General features: G+C 35.6%; 1 protein-coding gene across 3 annotated transcripts in view; it reads left to right on the forward strand.

Moving 5' to 3' along the window:
* LOC144447811 (atrial natriuretic peptide receptor 1-like) overlaps window positions 1–24,668 on the forward strand; it is a 196,750-nt gene that overhangs the window by 157,348 nt on the left and 14,734 nt on the right. For all 3 annotated transcript variants that reach the window (XM_078137900.1, XM_078137896.1, XM_078137897.1), the window contains exons 2-11: window positions 3,199–3,494; window positions 4,900–5,035; window positions 6,003–6,097; window positions 10,430–10,562; window positions 12,533–12,617; window positions 13,662–13,803; window positions 15,354–15,431; window positions 15,770–15,847; window positions 17,083–17,187; window positions 18,684–18,755. In XM_078137900.1, the coding sequence (XP_077994026.1) occupies window positions 3,199–3,494; window positions 4,900–5,035; window positions 6,003–6,097; window positions 10,430–10,562; window positions 12,533–12,617; window positions 13,662–13,803; window positions 15,354–15,431; window positions 15,770–15,847; window positions 17,083–17,187; window positions 18,684–18,755 (1,220 nt within the window). The remainder of the gene's footprint in view (window positions 1–3,198; window positions 3,495–4,899; window positions 5,036–6,002; window positions 6,098–10,429; window positions 10,563–12,532; window positions 12,618–13,661; window positions 13,804–15,353; window positions 15,432–15,769; window positions 15,848–17,082; window positions 17,188–18,683; window positions 18,756–24,668) is intronic.

Raw genomic sequence — 24,668 nt, forward strand, 5'->3', positions numbered from 1 at the left:
CAACTTAGTGTATTATTCCATGGCATCATGTAAAATTGATACTCGTACCCGCGTGGCTGTATATTGTTGTGATTCGGTTGCATGTCTGTGTGCTTATACACTGTTGATAAATATAGTCCGACTTGTTTGCTTTACACACTGAAACGTAAACTTTTTATTTATTAAAATCACACACTATCTTTCAAAAGGGTCAAACAAATTATGTAGGCTAATCGCTATATATACGGTGTTGGTGTTCTAATTTTGAAAAGTGAAGCATTGACGTGTATGTAAAACAACTTCATGCGTCGCCGGAGGGCAAATAATACATTTTTCAACAAGGTTATAGAAGAGGAGATCTCGGTCCCCGTTATGTTAATATTCTCATTATCTAGTATAAAAAAAGCTCGGTGAGCTCGTTTAACAGTTTTCACGTCCATGCGAAAACATCAAAAGATAAGAACGCAAATCGCATGTAACAAGCCTATTATTTTAATATGAGCTTATGGACACTTAAACTGCTTTATACGACGTGACAACGTCAATGGAACGTTACGAAATATAATATTTGAAAATTCAATTGCTGGTTAAATCAAACACACATTTGAACAATTACTTTACTGATTACATTATTATAACCGATCCGTGTTTACTTAAGAATAAAATTGAATTCTTTCTTAGGTTAATAATTCAAAGAGTCCTGTTTCCCATTTGGTATGCATTTGAAAGTGTTTCAATCTTCCTCATGACGCCATGTGTTATATTAAATTACATTTGCCAAAGGGTTTGATATGAAAATGGCTGATAGCAAAATAATGCATCAACGTATTGAGTATGTTTAGAAGAGTCTCTACACGACCAACACGTCACAAAAATCTACAGATTGCATTAATGTACCCTACTTAACTATCATACATCTTATTAATGTCTTCGAAGATTCTGACTTAAGTTGTTGACTTGTATATATGTAATCACCTCAGTAGTACCCTTGACAAACTAATATGCTTGCCATTTTGAAAATTGCATTTAGTTTCAATACAACACAACACAACAAGGGGATATGCATTTCTAGATTAATAACTTGGTACTCGACTACTATACAAGGGTAGCTCTAATACTTCAGCAACATCGAAATTACCAATAAGGTACAAATACATATTTGATTACGTGCTTTGCGTACGAAAGCTACTTGGCAAGCCAAGCTTTGCCGACTACTGCGTCTTCGATCAGAGCACATGGAATGTTTCAGCTGTCTCTCTTTTGACAATTCAGCTTATTGACATACATTATTGTCGTTATCTCAACACTTTGTGCTGATTAAGGGCACAGTTTGGGTCATATCTGGGATGAGTTTAGTACACATGCTAACACTAAGCACATATTCCTGAATGGGAAGGCCAAGTTTTAGCAATCAGTTGATAGACATTTTAAAAAGTTTGTCTATTGTTAAAAATGATTGGACAAGTTTTTTCTTATAATTGTAGAGTAACTTTTGTCATTTTATCTTTTTGTTCCTTTCAATGACAGTTAATAAGTACCCCATTATGACATTTTATTTGCCTGTACTAGTCACTGTATAAAGTATTAGTCGCTATCGTCTTATCACTAAGAGTCCTTAACCAATTCAAGACAGAATGTTTCTGCAATATACTGGTGTTAGGTACTTATATTGATTGGTAGAATAAGAATGTATAGCTATTATTGGCCAACAGACTTGTTGCTATCGCAAGTAAGAGAACATCATCTGACCACTCTAAAATCCCAACTCTTTGTTGAACAATCCATACATTTATTTAAGTCAAAGGGATCGTCAATCATTGCTTGATCCTCCACTCGTGGACTTGGTTTGCATTTGGTAAATAGAGACAGAAACCAAATAAAATAAATTTTATCAACGTACACTACAGTTTTGTTCATCAGCAACTACAAATGATAATATACATCTGATTATGCATGCATGTAAAACTCCGGAAGGTTTGTCATGTGGAGGAATTCGAAGACCCGTTTTAGTAGAGTACCATAGCCAATGATAGTCAAATAAACTGATTCACTATCTTCTGGCTACATCCAACATCTAGTTTTTTTGCAGAAAGACAGCGAGTAGAACTGATGAATAAAGAGAAAATTCATTACTTTGAATATTAACTGATCATAAATATAATATTTCAAAATAATAATGAAGTGATCATTCATTTCTGTAGGAAGGAATACATTGGATGTGAAATGTTTATTTAACAGGTTATATTTCACATGGAAATCACAGTACGTGCACTGATTTCTCATTTTGCGGTCATAATTTTATCTCGAATCCGAGTCGACGTACTTTTATTTTTTAATAAAATCACGTGACATAGTTTCTACGAACCGTAACTTTTTCTCTATCATCATTTTCTTCTTATATTCAAAGAAGAGATTGAAAATACAAATGTATTTGATACATGCCAAAGGCCCATGATAAATCCATGATTTATTAGAAATACATGTGTACATACAGTTCAAACCTCATACGTTATATGATACGGTATCAGCAATATCAGATGTGACGGTGGAACAGGAAATTACATGGTGTACTACGTTGTGTTCAGATATACAAAATAATAACTATTCACGTCGCTTGTGAGTAAAAATTCACATTAGAGTAAACAGAGAGTATTCTCGGTATATACCAGACAATCCAGGTATTGTATCGCTAGATATTTTAATATCCAGACATTCCTTTATTTCGTGGGTTCCGTGAATAACAAATTAAAAGACACTATTCATTGACTTGTAAATTGGATACTAACCGAAATTTCATCTATACACCATGTACTTTTATAATTTGTTGTTATTTCGTCACTAGACATTGAGTGATGTGAACACAATCTCCTACCCAGCAATGAGGATAGGTGATAAAAGCTGTAAAACATTCTATCACTAGCAAACGTTTACTGCAAAGGTTTTTAGCATTTCAAATTTCATATTGCCAAGCCCCTCCCCCCCCCACACACACACACTCACACATCACGGTAATCGAACATGTACAGAGGCATGATTGCCTAAGTTCCGTATTTTTGAACCATTGCATAATCTACATTAGTATTCAAATACACTTTTAATGTAATACTATTGCTTGCTAGATTGACGGAAACATGTTTAAAACCCCTTTCACATGGTTAGAAACGCAATAATGTGTCATGAAATTAAGTTGGCAAGTTGTCTTTCTTTTTATCTTCACAGTTATTGTGATATGTGCATCAGCCGATGAGGTTCGAGAGATCATGTTACATGCGTATGATCATGGCATGATAAATGGAGAGTACGCCTTCTTCAACATAGAACTTTATAGGGATCCAAAATATGGCGCGTATCCATGGAAACGTAATGATGAGCGGGATCAAGATGCTAAGAAAGCATATGAAGCATTGATGACTGTGACACTGTTGCAACCCTCGAGTCCAGAATATATGGAGTTCTCGGATGAAGTTAAACTTAGAGCGAAACGAGATTATAATTTCACCTATGAAGATGACGTGGTAAGTAATTCTTGATCATGTGAACACATTTGTAGTGCGATTATTTTGGTGATACTAACCGTTATAGAAAGTAAAAAAATAACATATTTGTTTTGACAACTGACAACAAGGCAGGCTAAAACATTATATCGTAGGTGACTCGACAGATACTGACTGAGCAATATTAAATATATTGGAATATTTTCTGAACTCAAATGAGAGTCATATAGCGAAAATGCTTATGACAATATTAAATAAAAAAACTTTACAAAGAAAGCATCTTCTTTTACATTAAATAAATTGGTCTCGTGAACATCAATACACTATGCGTACATGCCAGGTACCGAAACTGATTGCATAGGTTACACACGTTTTGAGGTAAATGCACCAAAAAGCACTAATACTTTCAAAGGACATGGGGACTTAAAGGAACATATACCGGAAAGATAAAGTAGACACCTGAAGTCTTCCTAACCCAGACCTCCGAATACTTTGAGCACATGCACTTGTAATAGTATTGAGTCTGACATACGGCAAATTCACATCCTTAAGCTAAGTGCTGATTTGGAAACTGGATGCTTGATGTTTATATGTTATCAGGTTGGGAGAGTCATCATGTTGATGAGGAAAAAGAGTATTGTAAAATGTCCCTCATTTACCAGTTCTCCACTGACTATGTGTTTTTAAATGAAAGGAAAAGATCCCTGTTAATGATAACAGGACATCTGACAATTTAATGAGATATCCTTTAAGGACGACTTATTCATCAGGTTTATGACAGTATAATTCAACCCATTACTTTGTACACTCTCCTTACATGGAGCACCCTGAAGAATTGTTGCCATATAGCAGACTATCTTCTAACAACATAGCGTGTGACAGAGGGTGATGAAAATCATAGTGACAGTTATAGAGTTTGAGAGACTGACAGATAGACAGATATATATATATATATATATATATATATATATATATATATATATATATATATATATATATATATATATATATATATATATACAACGCTAATTATAAATACTCGTACGTGCATCCATCCATCTATCCATCCACACAAATATATACATTCATACATCCATCCATACATCCATCCATCCATCCATCCATACATACATACATACATACATACATACATACATACATACATACATACATACGTACGCGCGTGCGTATAAAGAGTGAAATAGCCAACACAGATAAAGCGAGACTGGCAAAGCAAAGTAAACACAGACACATTACAGACACAGACACAGACACAGAAACAGAAACACAGAAACACATACATAGGCAAGATAATTTCACGCTGTGATATAACTAAAGTTAGCTTTCTAATAAGGATAAAGAACTACCACAATCCAAGAAAAAGGTTGTTTTACACGTCCTTGAAAGGGTGTTTGATTATTTGTAGGTCAACAATTTCGTTGGTGCCTTCCACGATGCAGTCATATTATACGCTCTTGCACTGAATGAGACTCTTGCGGCCAAGGAGGATCCTCGAGATGGTAAAACACTCACACGAAGAATGTGGAACAGAACCTTCAAAGGTAATTCAGAAACATACTGAGTGTGTAGATGTTTGTTCTGTAGATTGCAATTGTTGGCAGTAATAATGTTTATATATCACTTTCTTTCACTGAACTCAGAATACTTTGCAATTATTACCTTGGCATGGACCTAATACGGCACAATCGCCATTGTATACTTCCTTATTATCCAGGAGCGCTTACGATACAATAAAGCCTATGTAAACTCATATATGTAAATCCTTCACATACATCCACAAAGCTATTGGATGTCCGATTACGTATACATAGATTGATAGACGACTCAGATCCATGAATCACCATGCCCAAGGACCTTTAGCCATACCCGTGCAAAGGTCAGCAACAAGGCTGGAATAGAGAAATTGTCATTCATACCACCTTTTTGATACCATCAAAATGAAAAGTATATATAGGCATCCCCCATTTTTTTAATTTGCCTCCCTTATTTCTTAGACGTACATTTCTTGACCTGTGTCTTGTCTATAAATGTGTGAATTCTAGATTTATTTGCCCAGATATTCTTGATAATTTCAATTTTTATGTTCCTCCAAGGTGTTTTAGATTTAGGGAATTTTTTAGGCTTCCTAACCACCGTATGGATCTGTCCAAACATGCATTTTCATCGCGCTGTATGAGGCTTTTAAATAGTCTGTATCCTTATGGCATTGACCTTTTTACGTCGTTTGCTGATTTTAAAAATGAATTGAATGAGTTAATATATACAGACGGGTAAATTTACTTAATTTTGAATTTTTTTATGTTTATTGTATTTTCCTCATTGTGTAAAGGTATTGTGTAATTGTTATTGTGATGTATGGTACACGTTTTGTTCAATCATTTATTGTATTTTATCAAGTTCGTCCTGTTATTGGGCTAAGCCTGTTGGATGATGGATGAATGAATAAAATAAAAAATAAATATATAACACCTTGAATAACTGGATATTTATTTGCAATTTCTTCGAAAGGCATCACTGGAAACGTCACAATCGATGACAATGGAGACCGTGATGCAGACTACTCACTCCTCGACATGACAGATCCAGAGAATGGCACCTTCGAGGTTAGTGTAGTGTTCCTTGAATCATATTAGTGGCAACACTACTATGATGTTTCTGAATGCTTTAGTAAGTGAGTAATACGATTTATCATAACTCTAATATGCAAATTCTGGCCGGTTTAATTATGTGGCACTGAATAGCTAAGTTATTAGAAATACAAAGAAACTCGGTGCGGATCGTTTTTAAATTTGTCAGCCGTGAAGTCTCCAGAAGAAGCAGAAAGAGCTAAAAAGGAGAAGGATGGTGAGGGAATATAAGGGGAAGAGAAGGGTTAAGAATATATATGAATGAGCCGCTCAGTAGAGTGAAGATAATGAAGGGGAAACATTTTCACATACACTTAGGATGACATAAACTACTTACACAGTTACGAGGAAAAGTGATATCTTTGTTACTGCAATGGGTATTGCTTGACATAGTGCTTGTCATACCCCTGATACTTTTTACGATTGGGATTGATCAGTATACACATAATATATCCATCTTGATTCTCTGGTATCGTCTAACCTTTTACAATCTGATACAACTGCCCGTTTTACGGACGATTTATAACTTTTGGTTGCAATGACGCAAGTTACTGTTTCTCTTTAACTAATAACGTTAATGAGATTCTGGACTTTTCCTTTGGCTCTGATGAAAAAAGACTTAGCCTGTGCCCTGCTGTTCTTGTTATAGTATGTCGCGACATCTTAATTAATACTATAAGCCTAGTGCGCCCGTTGAGAGCTTGTACTCATAGGTAAGAATTGGACTTGTGTATGTAAGTACTTAATCCAGGCTTACTTTGTAGATTATTAATGTTAAGTAATCACAATGTCGCTTTAATCTCTGGCAAGCCTCCAACTAGAAAATATAAACGTACATGGTTTAAAGCACTTTCCACATTCAAGCTGGGATTGAGGGAAGCTTTTGTAATTGAAGCCATGGCCTCCACAAACAACAAAATGTTGCTCCGTGTGTATAATGTTGCTCCGTGTATATAGTGTAGCACATACGGGCAAGATGCCAGTTACATGTAACATGTATTTGCAGACAAGAGAAACTTGTTTAGGTTTTTCTTGCGGAAGTAACAATTAAATTGCTAAGTGGATTATTGTATATCCAGTTTTAGATAGTCATGATAACATGTCAGTGTAGATTTACATAGAGTGGTACAGCTATAAAGAGAGTCATTTGCTTAAACGTACACTTATAAATCATGCATGAGCATACTTCTAGTAAATGCATATTTAGAATAAGATTAGAACTTCATGCAGCTCCAACGATTACTTTTCTCCAGATCTTTCTCAAGACATTTGCCCTGGTGAAAATTTCCCTCACGAGATGAGCGTAGGTCATGCACTATTGACTACATTTTTCACCTTGTCTCTGTAGACGTGGCACACGTTTCAGTTCGGTTCTCGTCTAATCTCAAGAACATGTGTACTTATACTCTGTAGCCCTGTCGTACAATTAATCAATACATTACCCGCAGCAGGTTCGTGCCATCTGAAGTTTGTTGCAATTTTGTTGTTGGTAAAGGGATACAATAGTACAAGTTTTAATGACGGTACAATCATAGAATTATTCCTAAGATGGCACTTATTTCGGTTATGGTAATTGACAATAATAGGGCTAACATCTACTATGAGTACGCTTCCCACAGCATTTAACGGTATACACATTTTGGCACAGTACATGTTGAAAGGACAGACTGCTTATATAGTGAAAAGTGTGGTCAGGGAAGTTTTTATACATTCTAAAACAGTCATGTTATAGCAGCACGAAAAGTGCCATTTGCTATTTTCTTTTATATTCCGTTGAGATAATAGCCACTGGTGTGAGTACGAGCCTTTCCGTAGATGATACATAATCGTTCGCGTATTGAAAATCTCGGCTTTATCGCATTGGAATACATGACCTCAAGCTTTCGCTTCTCAATAGCTGCTTCACATTCTAAGAAAGATGTGGATATAAAGAGCTAGTGTGTACTCAATTTTCGACATGCCTGATTTCTCTAATAGGGTTTCTAAACACCAGACATAGACGTAGGTTTATGATTAATGAGGATAGAACACTACCCACCAGTCGATCAATGATTCCATGCTCGGTTTCCTACATTGCATATACTGAGACATGGCAGATATCCTTGGTTTTTGCTTTTGGGAGATTTACATTATGAAGATCGGTTTCTATTGATGGAATATAAGGCTTAGTTTCAAAGTTGAATGAAGAAGAGCTGCATGTCTTAACAGAATACATGCCTTCCGTAAGGAGTTCCTCTATCCATAATTAGATTGTGACATTTTTGCTAACATAATGATATATCACTTAGTTGGTAAATTTCATTAATTATGCAAATTACCCTTTACAATTAAACACGACCTATCAACTGGCTGTAGAGGACACTGCGGTCTTAAATTTGTTATCTCAATAAAATTAAAAGATAAAAGAGCAAGCAAGCATACACACATACATACATTAATTACGGTAAAATGATGCAGAATCAATAACTGTTACAAAGAATGCTTCATACAGACACATTTTACTACTTAAAACTCAATGTTTGTTATGAAACCAAAACATACATCGGGTCAATAATGTATGTTTGAACATTCCTTACAAGTAACCTTTGATATTAAATCCTGCACAATAATATTTGTATGCACTATATGAAATACCATTCGCAACTCGAGGCCATGTACCTTTGATTACATCACATCGACACAGCTTTCTCTTCTCGATCGCTTACAGTTACTGTTAATGTTATACAGTGGTTCGATCAGTCAAACGAAGCTTTTTCTTGAAGCACTATAAAAACATGTGTACTTTTATTTGATAGTGCAATGTCATTGATTACTTACAAGAAATGTATATAAAACGCACGAACAGGTTTTGTATTATTACAACGCCATTAGCCAACAGTCAACCACTGTTCTTAATGAATGGCCTGGTGTAATATTACTATGTATGTTAACAAAACGAACGGATGTATTTTCATTGTCCGAATTTTATCAATACAAACACTCAGTTGTTTACGTTTTTCCATTTTCTCTGATGTTGTTATCATGACAATTCACAGACCAAAGTGAAAACAACGCGAAAGAATGAACTTGTTTGCCTCGATCACACAATATTGTCACGAAACAAGTCTTCAAGGCACGAGCCACTTACAATTGTTAATGAAAAAATAGGTACTTTGGAGCTATTTGTGTTGCATGGTGGTACATTATAATTAGTTCATTTCATAGACAAATGTCTTAAACGTTGTGAATTCATTCATTCTTCATTCAATTTTTCTATCTTAAAGTGTAACGTGCGCTTTCTAGTTGGGTTGTGTGTGGCTGCATGTGTGAAACAGAGTCAGTGAACACTAGCATGTTACGGGTGGTATCTGTTCCGGGAGAAAGATAACCAATTTTGTCTTTGATACGAGAGAGCTAATACATGTTAACAATGACGAAACTTATATTCGTGAATCTCTTTTGTATCAATTAAACACAGTGTTGTATAAAGAACACATATTTTATTAATGGCAGCAGTCTTGTTATAGAATCATTTACATGCTTCGATTGCCGTCGCATTAAAATGCAATCAACTAGAACAACTTTATAATTGTTAAAAAGTGTTGTTGTTTTTTTTTAGATATAATGTGTTCCAATATAGAGGGAACCAACCGTGATTATTTCTTGGAAGCATCGTTCATATATAAAGGTTTATTGAAATGTTGTTCTAAATGATTTTAACCTGTCTTCTCCGATCATGCTTAAAATGCTTCTTTTCTTTTTTGTTTGGGGGTGGGGGACAGTTTTCATGACTCAATTAGTTATATTGATATAATAAATCCATAATTTAACCAATGAACCACTTGTCATGTAATATTTGCTTAATAAGCCTGTCGATGTGTTAACGATTAATAATTCTTACTGAAATAAATCACTACAATGTGTTAGCTCATAATTCCTGTTAAATGCGATTTCTAATGGTGGTATTCGGGACATTTGATAAGTACCAGATAATGATACCCTTGGTTAGAAAATCTTAGATTTTTAGAATTTGACATAGGTAGATTCAGTCAACTGAAAAACTCATTATTTTACTATAATTTTGTATATATGAAATCAATCATACGAAGACTACTACAAACTGTATACACTAATTAACTCACAGCAACCGGTGAGTAGTGTATGGTTGTAACTATTCCTGTATTCACTCACGTGTCTGTCAAGATGCGTTGACCTCCGGATCCGAAACCTTTGTTTTCAGCCAGAAAAATTACAATGCATCTTCAAAGTAAAACATTTTTTCCATGTTATCGAGTAATCTATGTGTTGGCAAATTTATTTCTGTGTCAGGTGGTGCTAAATTATTATGGCGACCGTAAAATTGTGGAGAAAGTTGCAGAGATACATTGGCCAGGTGGAGCTACAGGCCCGCCACCTGATGTACCACCATGTGGATTTCAGAACGAATTATGTCCACCTGAAGGTAAGCGAAGGTTTTCTGTTTGTATTGTATGAGGCATTAAGATGTAAGTAACACATGTATTATATAATCTCAATGTATAGTGTGGTGTCACTTTTAATATTGTTGCCTAAACGGATCTTACTTCATATGACTACGTTCATGTCTAGGAAAAGACAGTCCATAACTTAGAAAGTAGATGTTCTGTAGTGCATTTTACCGTTACGGTTGCTGCAACTATAATTACAACGACTATACTCCTCCTACTGTTACTACTACTCTTGTCTATACATTTATATTGCTGCAACTTTGCATTCTTCTATTTCCTGCCCTAATACCACTACTTCTGCTTGACCATCGTCACCTCCTCGTCTTGTCCTCTCTCACTTCGCCCCAATTTACACATCTCGCTTGTAAACGTCTAAGAGATCGCTCCTTTCAGCAAGGCTTAATGTAGGTGTATACACGTAATTCGTAATGAAACAACTATATACTGTGCTATCCTGTGATGATCATCGTATCCATCATTAATATGATGCTACAGCTCGTGGTATGGTATAGTCGATTCAATTTAATATTTGCTAAAAGGACGAACGTGAGATAAAAGCAGCCTGGGGATCTTGTTGTGTAATCCGATTGTCTCTTAACTAGTATGTACACTTTCTCAAAGTGTATACTTAATGTCTTCCAACTTGACCTGTACACTCAGATTTCATGTGTCAAATATCCAATTAAGGCCCTCTTACATTTCGAATTAACGTAAATAGAACATTAATCGACAGTTAAAACAACGTTGACACAAGCTTGGAATGTGTACCTATATAATAACAATGACCTTAACATTGACTTTGATGTTTACCGTTTGAGTGATGGGATGGGAAAATGTAGAACGGGGATTATCTGCAAGCGATTGCGATATTTAATTAGTATTTGTGTCGTTTGAATGTTGTATTATATGCTAGCCCCGGGGTGTATCACATCAGATGAATGTTGTTGCACAACATTTAAGTGGTGGTTGTTCTCAACAAATAGCTTGTCGCCTGTTATATGCAATAAGTAATTAGTTATCTGTCGGTGTCTCTTTCGATCAACATGAAACAGGACCGCAGCTGAATCCGATTAATGCTTATAAATGTATCGCTACATCAGTGTGTCGTCGCTTAACTTTGTGTTTGTCAAGTCAGGCGTGAAATTAATAGCAGAGCGTTTTACAACTAAAAATCAAAAAAGCGACTTGGAAATTAGTGCCGATCGTGTTATTACAAAATGATTTTGGCAGTCAACAGAATATCGTTCACATTATTGCCTTCTGACAGTCGGTCAGAGACAGATCTAGACATACATAGATAGTTAAAAAGACAGACAGACAGACAGACAGACAGACAGACAGACAGACAGACAGACAGACAGATAGATAGATAGGGGGAGAGGGAGAGAGAGAGGAGAGACAGACAGAGAGACAGACAGACAGACAGACAGACAGACAGACAGACAGACAGACAGAGAGGGAGGGAGGGAGAGGGGAGGGAGGGGGGTCGGCAGACAGTCTGTCATAGACAGACATACATAGATAGTTAAAAAGACAGACATACATACATACAGACAGACAGACAGACAGACAGACAGATAGACAGATATATAGAAAGACAGACAGGGGGGAGAGAGGGGAGGGGAGTTGGCAGACAGTCGGTCAGAGACAGACATACATAGATAGTTAAAAAGACAGACAGACAGACAGACAGACAGACAGACAGACAGACAGACAGACAGACAGTCAGACAGACAGACAGACAGACAGACATATAGACAGATAGATAGATAGATAGATAGATAGATAGATAGATAGATAGATAGATAGATAGATAGATAGATAGATAGATAGATAGATAGATAGATAGATAGATAGATAGATAGACAGACAGACAATGCTGAGTAATAACGAAATATTCGATGTCATTTATAATTATGTCTCGTATGTTTTAATCAACTTACAGAGAAGTTTCCTCTACTCGGTATCATTGGAATAATCCTGGCATGTTTAGTCTTGATTGTCATCGTCATCGCCCTATTAATCTATAGGTAAGTTGCCATAGAAACAACATGCACTGCGTCATTCATCTTTGACACATAGACACGGCTATTTAAAATCACGTGATTACAATTACTAGAATGTGATTCTTATATCAATTTTAATACTATTTGAACACAGTGTAAGACTCATGGTATTGTAATCAGTGATGTGGGAAAGTGCAATAGTATGACATCACTGAACAACGCTGATAGAGAAATGAAATTTACGATGCTTTGTGGTGTAAATCACTTGTATAATGAAAATCTACTAAATTAAAAATGATGTTTGCCATGAAAGTAGACTGTGTCCCAGGTACCATTTCCGTAAACAAATCAATGTTAATTAAAATCTCTCCAAGCTTTGGCAAATATGTTCCTGGTCCTTTTGATATAATAAAAGAAATTGAAATTTACCGTCGACTGAATTCACAAGTCCACAGACCCTCATTTTCCCACACACAGAACACACTATTCGGTGGCCATTTTGAATGGAATTTTTTTAAGTGGCGTACTTCTGATATTATTTGGACCACCATTTGTATAGTGACCCAGTTCATTTTGACTGGGACTGAGTTGAAATTTTTACCAACTTTAAAGACTTTTATTTATGAAGCACATCTAATGTTAACTATGTATACATCTCCATTTTTTATAGGTCAGACACATGACAATGCGATTTTGGCAATGCGATGCGATTTTGTTGTAAAATTGTTGAATTCTTTTATACATTCAGAAATGTTGGCTAGGGGGTACAATTCTTGGGAGAGCCATAACCCCAATATGGCGTATAAATTGTTCATAAACCCAAAGGGCAAATGTCGCAAACTTTTACCATAATTATATTTTCTTGATAAGTGCATATGCGGACAAATTATGAATCTGATATGTACGTATTGTCTAAGGGACTGAAAGTTTGTAGGATTCGGAAAACAAGGTATTGCATTAAGATTATTGAAATCAACTTTGACAATCAAATAGAAAACTCCATCAATGTATTATTGTGTGTCCACGGGGCATTTGATGACGCAATGTTCTTGGATTCATATTTTGTAGGAAGTACAAATTGGAGGCTGAATTAGCCAAAATGACGTGGAAGGTGAATTGGGAAGATATAACATTAAGCAAAACAGATCGAAGTCGTGTGATGTCCACGGCAGCTGTAAATGCAGCCTTCAGCAAATCCCAAGTTTCTCGGGTAAATATCACTTTGTGCAGCTGTGCCTAATGAGAAAATCGACCCAACCATTTATACCTTGTTAAGCTGTTTAATAGAATGCTATAATTGAATTCCAATGCAATGAATGACTCCACTGACGCTTTTGTTTAAAATCAAACTGATCATTGTACGAACAAACTTTTTGGAATTCTTGTATAACATATGGTGTCCTTGTATCTTGACGTACTTGTGAACGACATATGATTGTTCTCAGGAAAACTCGCATGAATAATGCTTATCAATTAAGACAAAGTGTTCACTTCAAAACTCATTTTATTATCAAAATCTCGTATGTTGCTGCAACAATGCTCTTGATACATAGATAACGGGAAGGTACATCTTAACAAGAACGGAATCCACAGAGTTTAACGAAATCCAATAACGATTTGCTAGTAATACGATTTACATAGTATGTAATAGCCTAAGGACTAATATTTCCTGATAATAACCAAAATGTTAACATTGAATGGTTATCAGGAAATTAATATAGAAATATGCCTATTTTATTAATATATAGAAATTAATCGAGGTCTCTTATTATTTCAAGGGACAATAGAATAATTGTTATGCCACATTTGAAATATCCAAATTTTATTTCACAAATATTAGCACGCTTTACCGGATATTGCCCAGACTATAAACTATGCAAAACTCTTATGAGCTATGTGTACAGTTTCTCCTCCATAACATCAAACGGTTGTTAAACCATCTTTTTCCAACTCTGTATCATTGAGAAACAGATGTACTTGTCATATAGACAAATATACCATCGTCCTTATACACGGGACCTGATGGATTAATTTGAATCATAATTTTGGATAATCTCTATTTCAGTCCTTAGTGATTTTGAAATTATTAAGCTGTTTGATCCGCCAAAGTAATTAAATCGCAAATGCCACAGGATGAGTAAATGTAAACTATGAAAAGAAAGTAATGGTCTCTCATACATTATCAACGTGATCTCTGTATGATTTAAGGATCGATTCCATTGCGGTGAAACAGCATAAAGCTTATTTTTTTATTTTAAGAATCCATACAAATGTTAACAAAATGTCAATTTTTAATACACGTTACGGTGCCTTTTAGTTTTAGTGGTCGCTTTTGTATATCGCCGTGTAGCTTTCGAATATGCTACCGGTGTGTATCGCACTGATGTACGGGTAATATATATGAATAATCGCATGGGGGAGGTGTGTATGTGTGTATAGGGCTTTCTGGTTGATCTATGCAAATGCGAGGAATTCAAACTGCCACACAGACAGCATTGTCACAAATTTAAGGTTTTATCGTCACACTATAAGTCTTTCCCCAAGATGTGTCTGACTTTTTTTTTAACAAAATGTTTTTGAAGGCCTACATATATAATTTGCAAGCTTTTACAAATTCATGCCGAGGGAGACTTTGTGCTTTTTGAATACATGTATATGTAAAATTTAACCAAAGAGTCGGGGTGATATGTAATTTATAATATTGATCTGGTGTAAAATGATGAGACATTGACAGACGTATAACATAATTATTTCTTATAGAGAAGCAGTACGAGGTTGTCCTCGTTTGGAACCGCCGACATGGATCGTCAGATCTTTACTAGAGTTGCACAGTATAAGGTGGGTGTAGAAAGAGGATAACACAATGAAAGAGAACTGTAATGAAATGAAATGAAATGAATTTATTCAATGAAACGTTTGATAATATTATATTGTATGAACTATACATAAACAAGGATGTCTTTAAATAGTCATCAAAGCAAGATGGCAGTAGCAATAAACTAGAGGAGTGATAAAAGATGTGATGGTATGGAATGGCTTTAATATATGTATATTTAAGCAGTCAATTTGAAAAACAAAATTAAGTATATAGTGTACATAGTAATGCAATACTTGATGAAGATTGATTTTAGTTAGATATCATGTTCATCTGTTCATTTGTGTTATTTCAACAATAGGGTAATGTTGTAGCTATCAAGAAAGTTAACAAGAAAAAAATTGAACTTACAAGGAGCATCTTACTAGAATTGAAATATGTAAGTATGGATATATATATATATATATTCTGAGTTTTATATTCTTTTGTTGTTGAGATTATATACTTGATATGTCCTTGCTACAGTTGTCATACATGCTTGCCGACACACATACATACATACATACATACATACATACATACATACACACACATACATGCTTGCACACACATACATACATACATACATACATACATACATACATACATACATACATACATACATACATACATACCATACATACATACATACATACATAAATACATACATACATACGTCTCATATATACATACATACATATTATAGACACAAATCGCAGAGATGAACTGACAAGAAATGTCGTAGGATTTAAAAGAAGATAGAGAAACTACAAAAGTGTCTTGACGATGGAATCAATATACATTTTCAATATATTTTCACGTGTGATAATTGAATCAAAACGCACAGCTGTGACATTAACCTTTCTCCTAACGTCATTTTGCGATTATATTGCTCGATAAGCAACTGTCACATCTGCAGACTTATCACGCCATTCAGAGTGTATGTAACATGGGATTGCTATATACATTTCTAGAGTCTTTGATTTCACATTTAACATTTTTGTCATGTTTTTCAGTTCAACTTAGTGAACGAAATTAGCTTTTTAGCTTGACAATTATTGTACACGTAAAGTCGAACTTAACATAGTCACATCACCATGGCATCACCACGCACTTCATTCATTCATTCATTCATTCATTCTATCATTTCAAAGCTTTAGTTTTCTATGGAAATTCACAAGTCATGGCAGCAAGATTTTTTCTGAAATCTTTATTGGTACATGTGATTTTTACCAAAAAGTAAATCGTCTGATATTAGATTTGAAATTTTTGTACTCAGAAGAACATAATTTCTCTTTTCAAACACCATTTCCCAGTATCATATGCACGTCGTGCGTAAATTATTTTTTTCTGGTATGGTACGGCACGTGTGATAAGCTTTGTTCGTGACTTGGGCGAGCTGTGTTTAATTTTATGTTTGCTGCACGATCTGTACATGATAGCAGGCCAATGTGCGTGTTTATTGGTACCAAATTTTATAGTTACTATTTCAAGCTACTATATTCCATTGTGTCACGATATACTCTAGATAACAATACATCACACAATTAAAATTCATTGAAATGAAATAGTAATCTTGTAAATTGGCAAGCCAAAGAAATGCATAATGAGGGTTATTTTCACGCCTTTTCACAGATGCGAGATTTGGAACACAACCACATCGTGCGATTTGTTGGTGCGTGCGTCGACCCACCGAATATATCTATCCTAACCGAGTACTGTCCCAAAGGAAGCTTGCAGGTCAGTAGCTCAGAAACACAGTCATAGATATTAGTATTTTACATCTATCATTATGAACAGACTACATAAAGACTACAATGTATATATCGATATGGAAATTTGTATGCGTTGCTTCTGATGCCTATACATGTCACACTTCATGTAAAGTCGTTGAAAACATTAAAGAAATCATTCTTGTTGTCCATTTTGTCAAATGCCCTTCGACGCTGTCAACGTCCCTTTCCCTGGTGAACATGGTTCAATGCTCATTTATGTATGTATGTATGTATGGACGTATGTATGTATGTATGTATGTATGTATGTATGTATGTATGTATGTACGTACGTACGTACGTACGTACGTACGTATGTATGTACATGTATATATGTATGTATGTATGTATGTATGTATGTATGTATGTATGTATGTATGTATGTATGTATGTATGTATGTATGTATGCAAGTATGTATGTATGTATGTATGTATGTATGTATGTATGTATGTACGTACGTACGTACGTACGTATGTGTGTACATGTATGTATGTATGTATGTATGTATGTACGTACAATGTATGTATGTATGTATGTATGTATGTATGTATGTATGTATGTATGTATGTATGTATGTATGTATGTGCGTGCGACGTGCGTGCGTATGTGTGTATGCGCGTGCGAATGTCTGTCAATGTTGACTGTGTGCGTGCAGTTTTATCAAATTACAATATCTGCCTATATATGTAGACCGATAGTGCAGCATATATAAATGTACGTCGTGAACTTCCTGTATGTGAACTTTCTTTTTTTAAAGTTTTTTGCAAGGTAGATAGCAAATATGTCATGAACCTTTATTCACGAAAACCTACCCAAGGCCTGTATGAAGTTAGTAAATATGCCGTATAGGTCATAATGACAATAGCAGCCTTCGCTTTATATACATAACTACCTGCCACAACTTTAAGCATACACAGTCTCCCGGCACTACTTTGATTTTGCCGACTAACAGTTGGTGATTTCTCCACTCTTTGCGGTACATTTCTCAATTTTGTTAAGTAAAATAAGGAATTATTCATCAAGCTCAGAGGGAATTTATTTTTGAAAGCGCTTCATCTAACAATATCATATATTCGCATCCTGATGCCAATGCTTCTAAGTAAGAATAAACGCTGCCGCTTTTCATGAGAAGTTACAAAAGGGACCCGTGTTGGAGTACAAAAAAGGTTAAAAGTGATCTCCCGCCATAGAACTGTTGCCCTGGTCCTGTATAATTGCACCGTTGGGTACTGACTCAATGTCTGTCTGTACAATTTCTTGCATGGAATACATAATCAAGAAACGGTGTGCGATCTTTATAAAGTGTAATCGGCGAATATGTGTTTCTCTCTCAAAACGAATTTCATGATAATATATCCCTGAAGATATACCAGGAATTTCTTTGGCGTTAATAGAAATTGCACTTTACGATTTCAGTCAATTCTATTCTGAATCACCCTATGTCTCATTTGTTCGATCTTCAGGATATTTTAGAAAATGACGCCATTAAGTTGGATTGGATGTTCCGATATTCGCTCATGTATGATATCGTCAAGGCAAGTATCTAATTCTTTACCTGGGGAGTCAACAATTAAGGAATGATTTCTTGTCCCGCTATCAATCATTTAATTTGATGTACTTCGGAACTACTAATACGAAAGAATTGGTCCTTGCGGACATACATTATGAAACGTTTACACAAATCCACCGTATGGATTGATTTAATGGAATTGCAATGGTATTAATATCTGTAAATTGAAATCGTGAATTATGTGTTTTTCTCGTTTATATTCACGTTCTATATTCATTTGGGCAACAATGCTGTCCACTGGCTATACCTACGGGTAGGGCTTGTTAAACAGGGCGACCCCCTTCCTAGTGTAGCATCAATGTAAGAAACAGAGTGTAGGTAAAAGACATTCAATACATTTTTGCGTGCTCTTAACTTTAAATTTCTACCCCGTTTTATCTGTAGTATGCATGTCATTCCGTTTTTATTTTGATACGATAAAACTGTGTCTGACGCGACAACATTTACTTTCTAATCATTTACATATTGATACACTCTTTGTCATAAAATTTTAATATTTGGGGTGTTTAAGACACATAATCCTTGTCATAACTGCTTAGCATTTGATGATTTTATGCGACAATTAATTCTAAAACAGGACAAGGCAAGAGATGCGACAGTCTGAAGCAACAGCACTAGTGTTCGAAACCGCACCAACTCATGATCTATCGACTCGCGTTGACGCAAATTTTGATGTTTTCTGATTTAGAGGAAATTGTTGCAAATACGAGGCATATATGACAAGGATTGAGGTGTTCGAGACACATTGAATTCTGGCCATGAATGCTTAGCATTCGACGGTTTTACTATAAATTAGAAGACATCAAAAGTTGCGCATGCGTCAACATGGATGGACAGAGCAGACATGTTTTCATTGAACTCAGTTTGCTCGTACGCCCTATATGTGTTTTCATGGGACTCGCTGCGCAGGCCGACTGGCAACACTTCATATGTTCTTTACTATCTTGTGTAAAATAATTTGCACAACAAGTCCTAATAGGGTACTGTGGCAGTCGCATGAATTCTGTCAGTGTCTTCTATTCCTTGTACCCATGTCAAATCTTGTTCAATCGCTTCATCCTGGCCACCATATTGTTGCTAATTTTCTGTCTGGTTGACAAGTCGGCCTAGCCTACTTGTAGACATAGACTGTAAGATACGTTGTGACGTTCCGCCCTCACCGGCCTCCTCTCACCGGGAGGGGTTGGCCGATATGTGAGGGTGCCCCGTCACGGCGCACCTTGCAGACTACTTGCAGACGTGACGGACTAACGCTACTACACTATTCCGCTATGCAAACATTTTGATTTTTTGGAATTTTCGCTCGTTTTCCTCGTGAGAGGACGAACGAAAATTAATATCATATATAGACACGAATATTTTAGTAGCGGTAGTCTTGTTTATACTTGTTGAAGCATCTTTTGATGGTGATAAATCCTTAGCATTTGAAGGTTCTTTGTAACAATGCAATCTAGACTAAAATACATTGACACATCTTTTGATGGTTAGATGCTTCGGATTTGATAATTTTATACAACAAATTACTCAAGAACAGAGAGGGATGACTGACCATCAGTTTGTTTGGTCGCGAAAACCAAACGAAGTTGCAACATAAGGCGGAATGCTTTGAAAAAGTTGCCTCAGACTGACATATCTTTTGATGTGTCCTGTTTTATAATAAAGTGTGGCACAACACCTCAAATGGTAAGCATATTAAATGTTACTATTGTGTGTGTTTCAAACACCCACATGCTGAGCATTTATGGCAAATAATGTAAAATGTGTGCGGTGTTAATTACACTCATTCTGTACAATTGGGCGACGATCTGCTTAATAAATCTGCTAAACGTTGTTTTTTGCTCACACAACGAAACTAGCAATGTTGGTGTATCCAAAGATGTGGGTCTCGCCATATTTGTCGAGCCAGACGATAAACTGAATCAATTTTGATAAATTTCTGTTAAATTAGACAATAAAAAGTAGAAATGTTTATATGAGCAAAACGCTGTTTCAAGTCAACCCGCTTGCATTTTAAGTATTACGTCGTCGGAGAAATATTTTGAATACTACCGTATCATCATAAGAAATGTGAACTCTTGTAGAAATACCACTGTGACAGCATGTTCATTGAGCAAGACGTCAAATAAAACTTTCCGAGTGTGCACAAGTGTCCAGTATATAACCCTGTATCAATCGTTAATCCCAAAGCAAATGTTTGCAATCATAGGAAAATGTTAACTATAAATGGACAAACTATGCTGAGGGCGTAGGGGAAATGTTCCCCATTGCCATTGATGTGTGCATTGTCTTTAATTTATTATCTTTGAGCAAAAGCTGGAGAACTGGCAATTGCAAAGTTGAAGAATACGACTACAGGGATAGCCCATATGAGAACATCTCGCCATGTCTATGATACTAATTTAAATGTTATAATTAGTCATCTGTAGGCTATCTTTGCAAATATGGTAGCTATGATAGTATGTATTCCCCACTTGCAGAATACTTGATAGTGAAACGTGACCGTTTATTTTCATAAATATAGAAACAAACACGAAAGAGTTTTTTTCCGCTGTAAATGTGGGGGCTTTTCTTTTGAAAGTAAAACAGTCACGATTTCAAAGACGATGTCCTTTGTGACTTCTCGGTTTTGAAGGTAATGATAATCTTGTAAGTTACCATGCTTAAACTAATGTGCTAGCGTCCCCATTCACGTGAATGCCCATCTATGTGATCAAAAGGCCGTGTTAGCAGTCGTGATATTCTCAAACTAATTGCCGAGTCAGGCCGTTACTTAAAAAATATTGTAGACGCTGTTGTGTAACACTCCCGTTATGAGAGAACAATCAGGTTGCACATTAATTCACTCCATAGGCATATACTACTACGGTAAACAAACTATTATTAGCAAACTCAGAAAGTGATAGTGGTAGGCTGCCTTGATCACGTAGTGACAATCACCTTGTAATCAAGATACTATAATAGTAGAACATCAAATGATGAGGTTGACCTTGAGGAAAACTTACCATCAAAGACGACGTCCTATTGCACGTGTAGTTACGTTATTTGATAGCTGGTCTCAATATGTTGAAGCAATTCATTTAATGTGTGTCTAACTTCTAACTCCGTAGAAGTAAATCAAGATCTCAGAATTCATACAGACCCGCTCGTATGTAAAACATCAATGGGTATACTAATTTTCGTGAAATATAAGACCCGGATGATAAAAACCACATTGTCTCCTGCATACATGACATTGACAACTGACAAAACCCCACTTTGGTGTTGTTCTATAACAATCGCGAACAAGGATATGAAAGACAATTTTACTGCAAATTTGAAGTACTTCTTGTTGAATAATTGGAGTAACGTCCTGCATATACTTTTACGTGGTAACCGTTGCTCGCTATGTACAACACTGCCTTATCTATAACTAATCCTGGAAACACACAGCGAACGTTCGAGTACATACTACGGAACTGTTTCTAGAATTCTAGTTTGCTTATACCTTTAGTTACATATTCATGTAATATCAAGATAGATTATATTCAATTTCAAGGCATCGGAGTCCATCATGAATGGCCATGCCACTCGTTGTAGCATATGCCAGTCTAATCACACAGATATTTTGAACATGTCTGTAATAAGAAATTGTGCATTTACGATCAGTATACTAGTATAATGATAAAACGAAGAAGCGAAACATTCACAAGTCAAGCGAGACGGCAATCGATCAAAAATACTTTCTTTTGCAAAGGAATTGAGATGACAAACTAATGGTGACAAAGTCAATTAAAACTGGTCACGTGAACACATCGAAACAAGACCACTAAACCATAGATACACAGACAAACGATAACGTTAGCGTTAACATTAACAGTAATTGTATAGCATTATTTATTACATGTACGAAACTTTAGTTAATTGTATAGTCCTAGAAAGAGAGACAAAAACCCGACTTGTAATATTTTTTCATGAGAAATTTTCCTTACGGCATAATATGTCAAAATTGTAATCTATTACATTCGAATATAAACTGAACGACTGTCTACGAATCCAAATCGATTCGATTAATCGATTGGATTACAATTTGAAAGGTCAAAAACGATTAGTTGACTGAGGAACATTTAAAAACGTTTACGTATTTGTTAGTTCTAAGAACATTTTCGATCCTTTCGAGCAGGTATTGCGCGTTCTATACAAGTCTTAACCTTTTTTTTCAATTCACTTTCTATTACCTGTTCAAATGAAATGAAATTACCACAATTGTGTGACGTCATGATCAACCGAATTTTTTTAGAGACAGAAAAAATCCAAATCCATACTGACAGATGTATCTCTTTAATCAATTAATTACAAGCCTTTGAAATCAACCCAATGCACTAGAGGCGTTACGCTTGAGATTGAATATCGATTTCTTTATTGGCCTGTGAACATGTTTCCCTGTGCTATTATGGTATAGATTTTACAAAGGCGTGATGGCAACCGGAGACTTTCTGTGATCATTTGTGTGATATTACATGTAATGTTCATTGGGTTCGTTCACCACGACTTGTGATGTGAACACGAAACTGGTCATGGCAATTTAATCACACGTACATTTGGTTTATAGGCGCGTGGCAATTATGACAACATATATAGAACAGAAATTGGTTTAAAATTATACTTCCTTGTGGCAAATCAAAGGTGACATTTCTCATGCGCGTTTGTCCTCGATTTATTCACTGGATGCTACCAAATCATCTATAATGAAGGTACTGACTGGTGGTAGATTTGAGGCCTAGCACCATGTAAGAACACAGATTACTTTCTCTACTAAACTCAATCATTGGACCTAAGGCCAATCTCCATGTGTCGTATATTGAATTCTGTACGAGTTATAGGAGCTGTTTCCTTCAAGGAGGAAATTAGAGGTACACTTTCTTTGTGATATTTAGATAGTACCATGAATATTACTCAAATCACTGCATTGTGCTAGTAGTGCCAAACGTAAAATCGAACTTACCGAAAAACATCTTACACTGTATATACTCATAAAGTCTATTTCTGAGTTTAGTCATAGCAGCGCATGGTATTCATTTAGTACTGAATGACAAAGTCGGTTTATTTTCTGTGTTTTATCAATACTTTTTCGAATGTAAAGTAACATTATTGATTACATGTTTACTGAATATAGTAACGTTTTGACATAATATAACCAGTGCGTGTTGAGTTGATGATTTGGAGCACAAACAAGTAAATTTTTTTTTTTTAAAAGATAAACATCTTTCCCTAGCCATTTCCTGGATTTATGAACTACTGTATGACATATAACATTTGCAATAATGTACCTCACAATACTTTAGTGCTTGCAAAGCGTGAAATCAATGCTTGGTAACCGGATATAGTCGCTGTGGTCTTCGTGCCCTCGTGGCGCCATTACGTCAAAGATAGCAAAATCAACCAGTTCAATGCTGAATTTAAACACTACTGCCTTTCGCGTTTACTTTGTCAGCTAGAAGTTATAATGAGGAACAACCAGACTACAACCAAATTAAACTCGCATACCCAATACTTGTAATATATGTCTCCGCTACAGGAAACTAAAAACATTGGAAATGGACTATGGATTGTTATTCCTGTCTAGACAAGATCAATTGAGTTTTCATCTTGAACGATAATCGAGGAAGATGTTTCACCGTTTGTGCAGCGAATATTAAAAGAATGAGGACATCTTATATCGTTACAGACTTTCAAAATAAAATATGAGATATTAAATTGAAAAGCTTTGATATTAAAGTAGATCTTTACGGCTACTTGTGTAGTCGTCATTGCAAAACAAAATTGTAGTTAGTTTGAGCGAGCACGATTTTTCGACGGAAGGCACATAAAAAGAATACTCTGTAAGTACTCTATGCACTTA

This window comes from Glandiceps talaboti, chromosome 16 (assembly GCF_964340395.1).
Source record: "Glandiceps talaboti chromosome 16, keGlaTala1.1, whole genome shotgun sequence".
Classification (NCBI taxonomy): domain Eukaryota; kingdom Metazoa; phylum Hemichordata; class Enteropneusta; family Spengelidae; genus Glandiceps; species Glandiceps talaboti.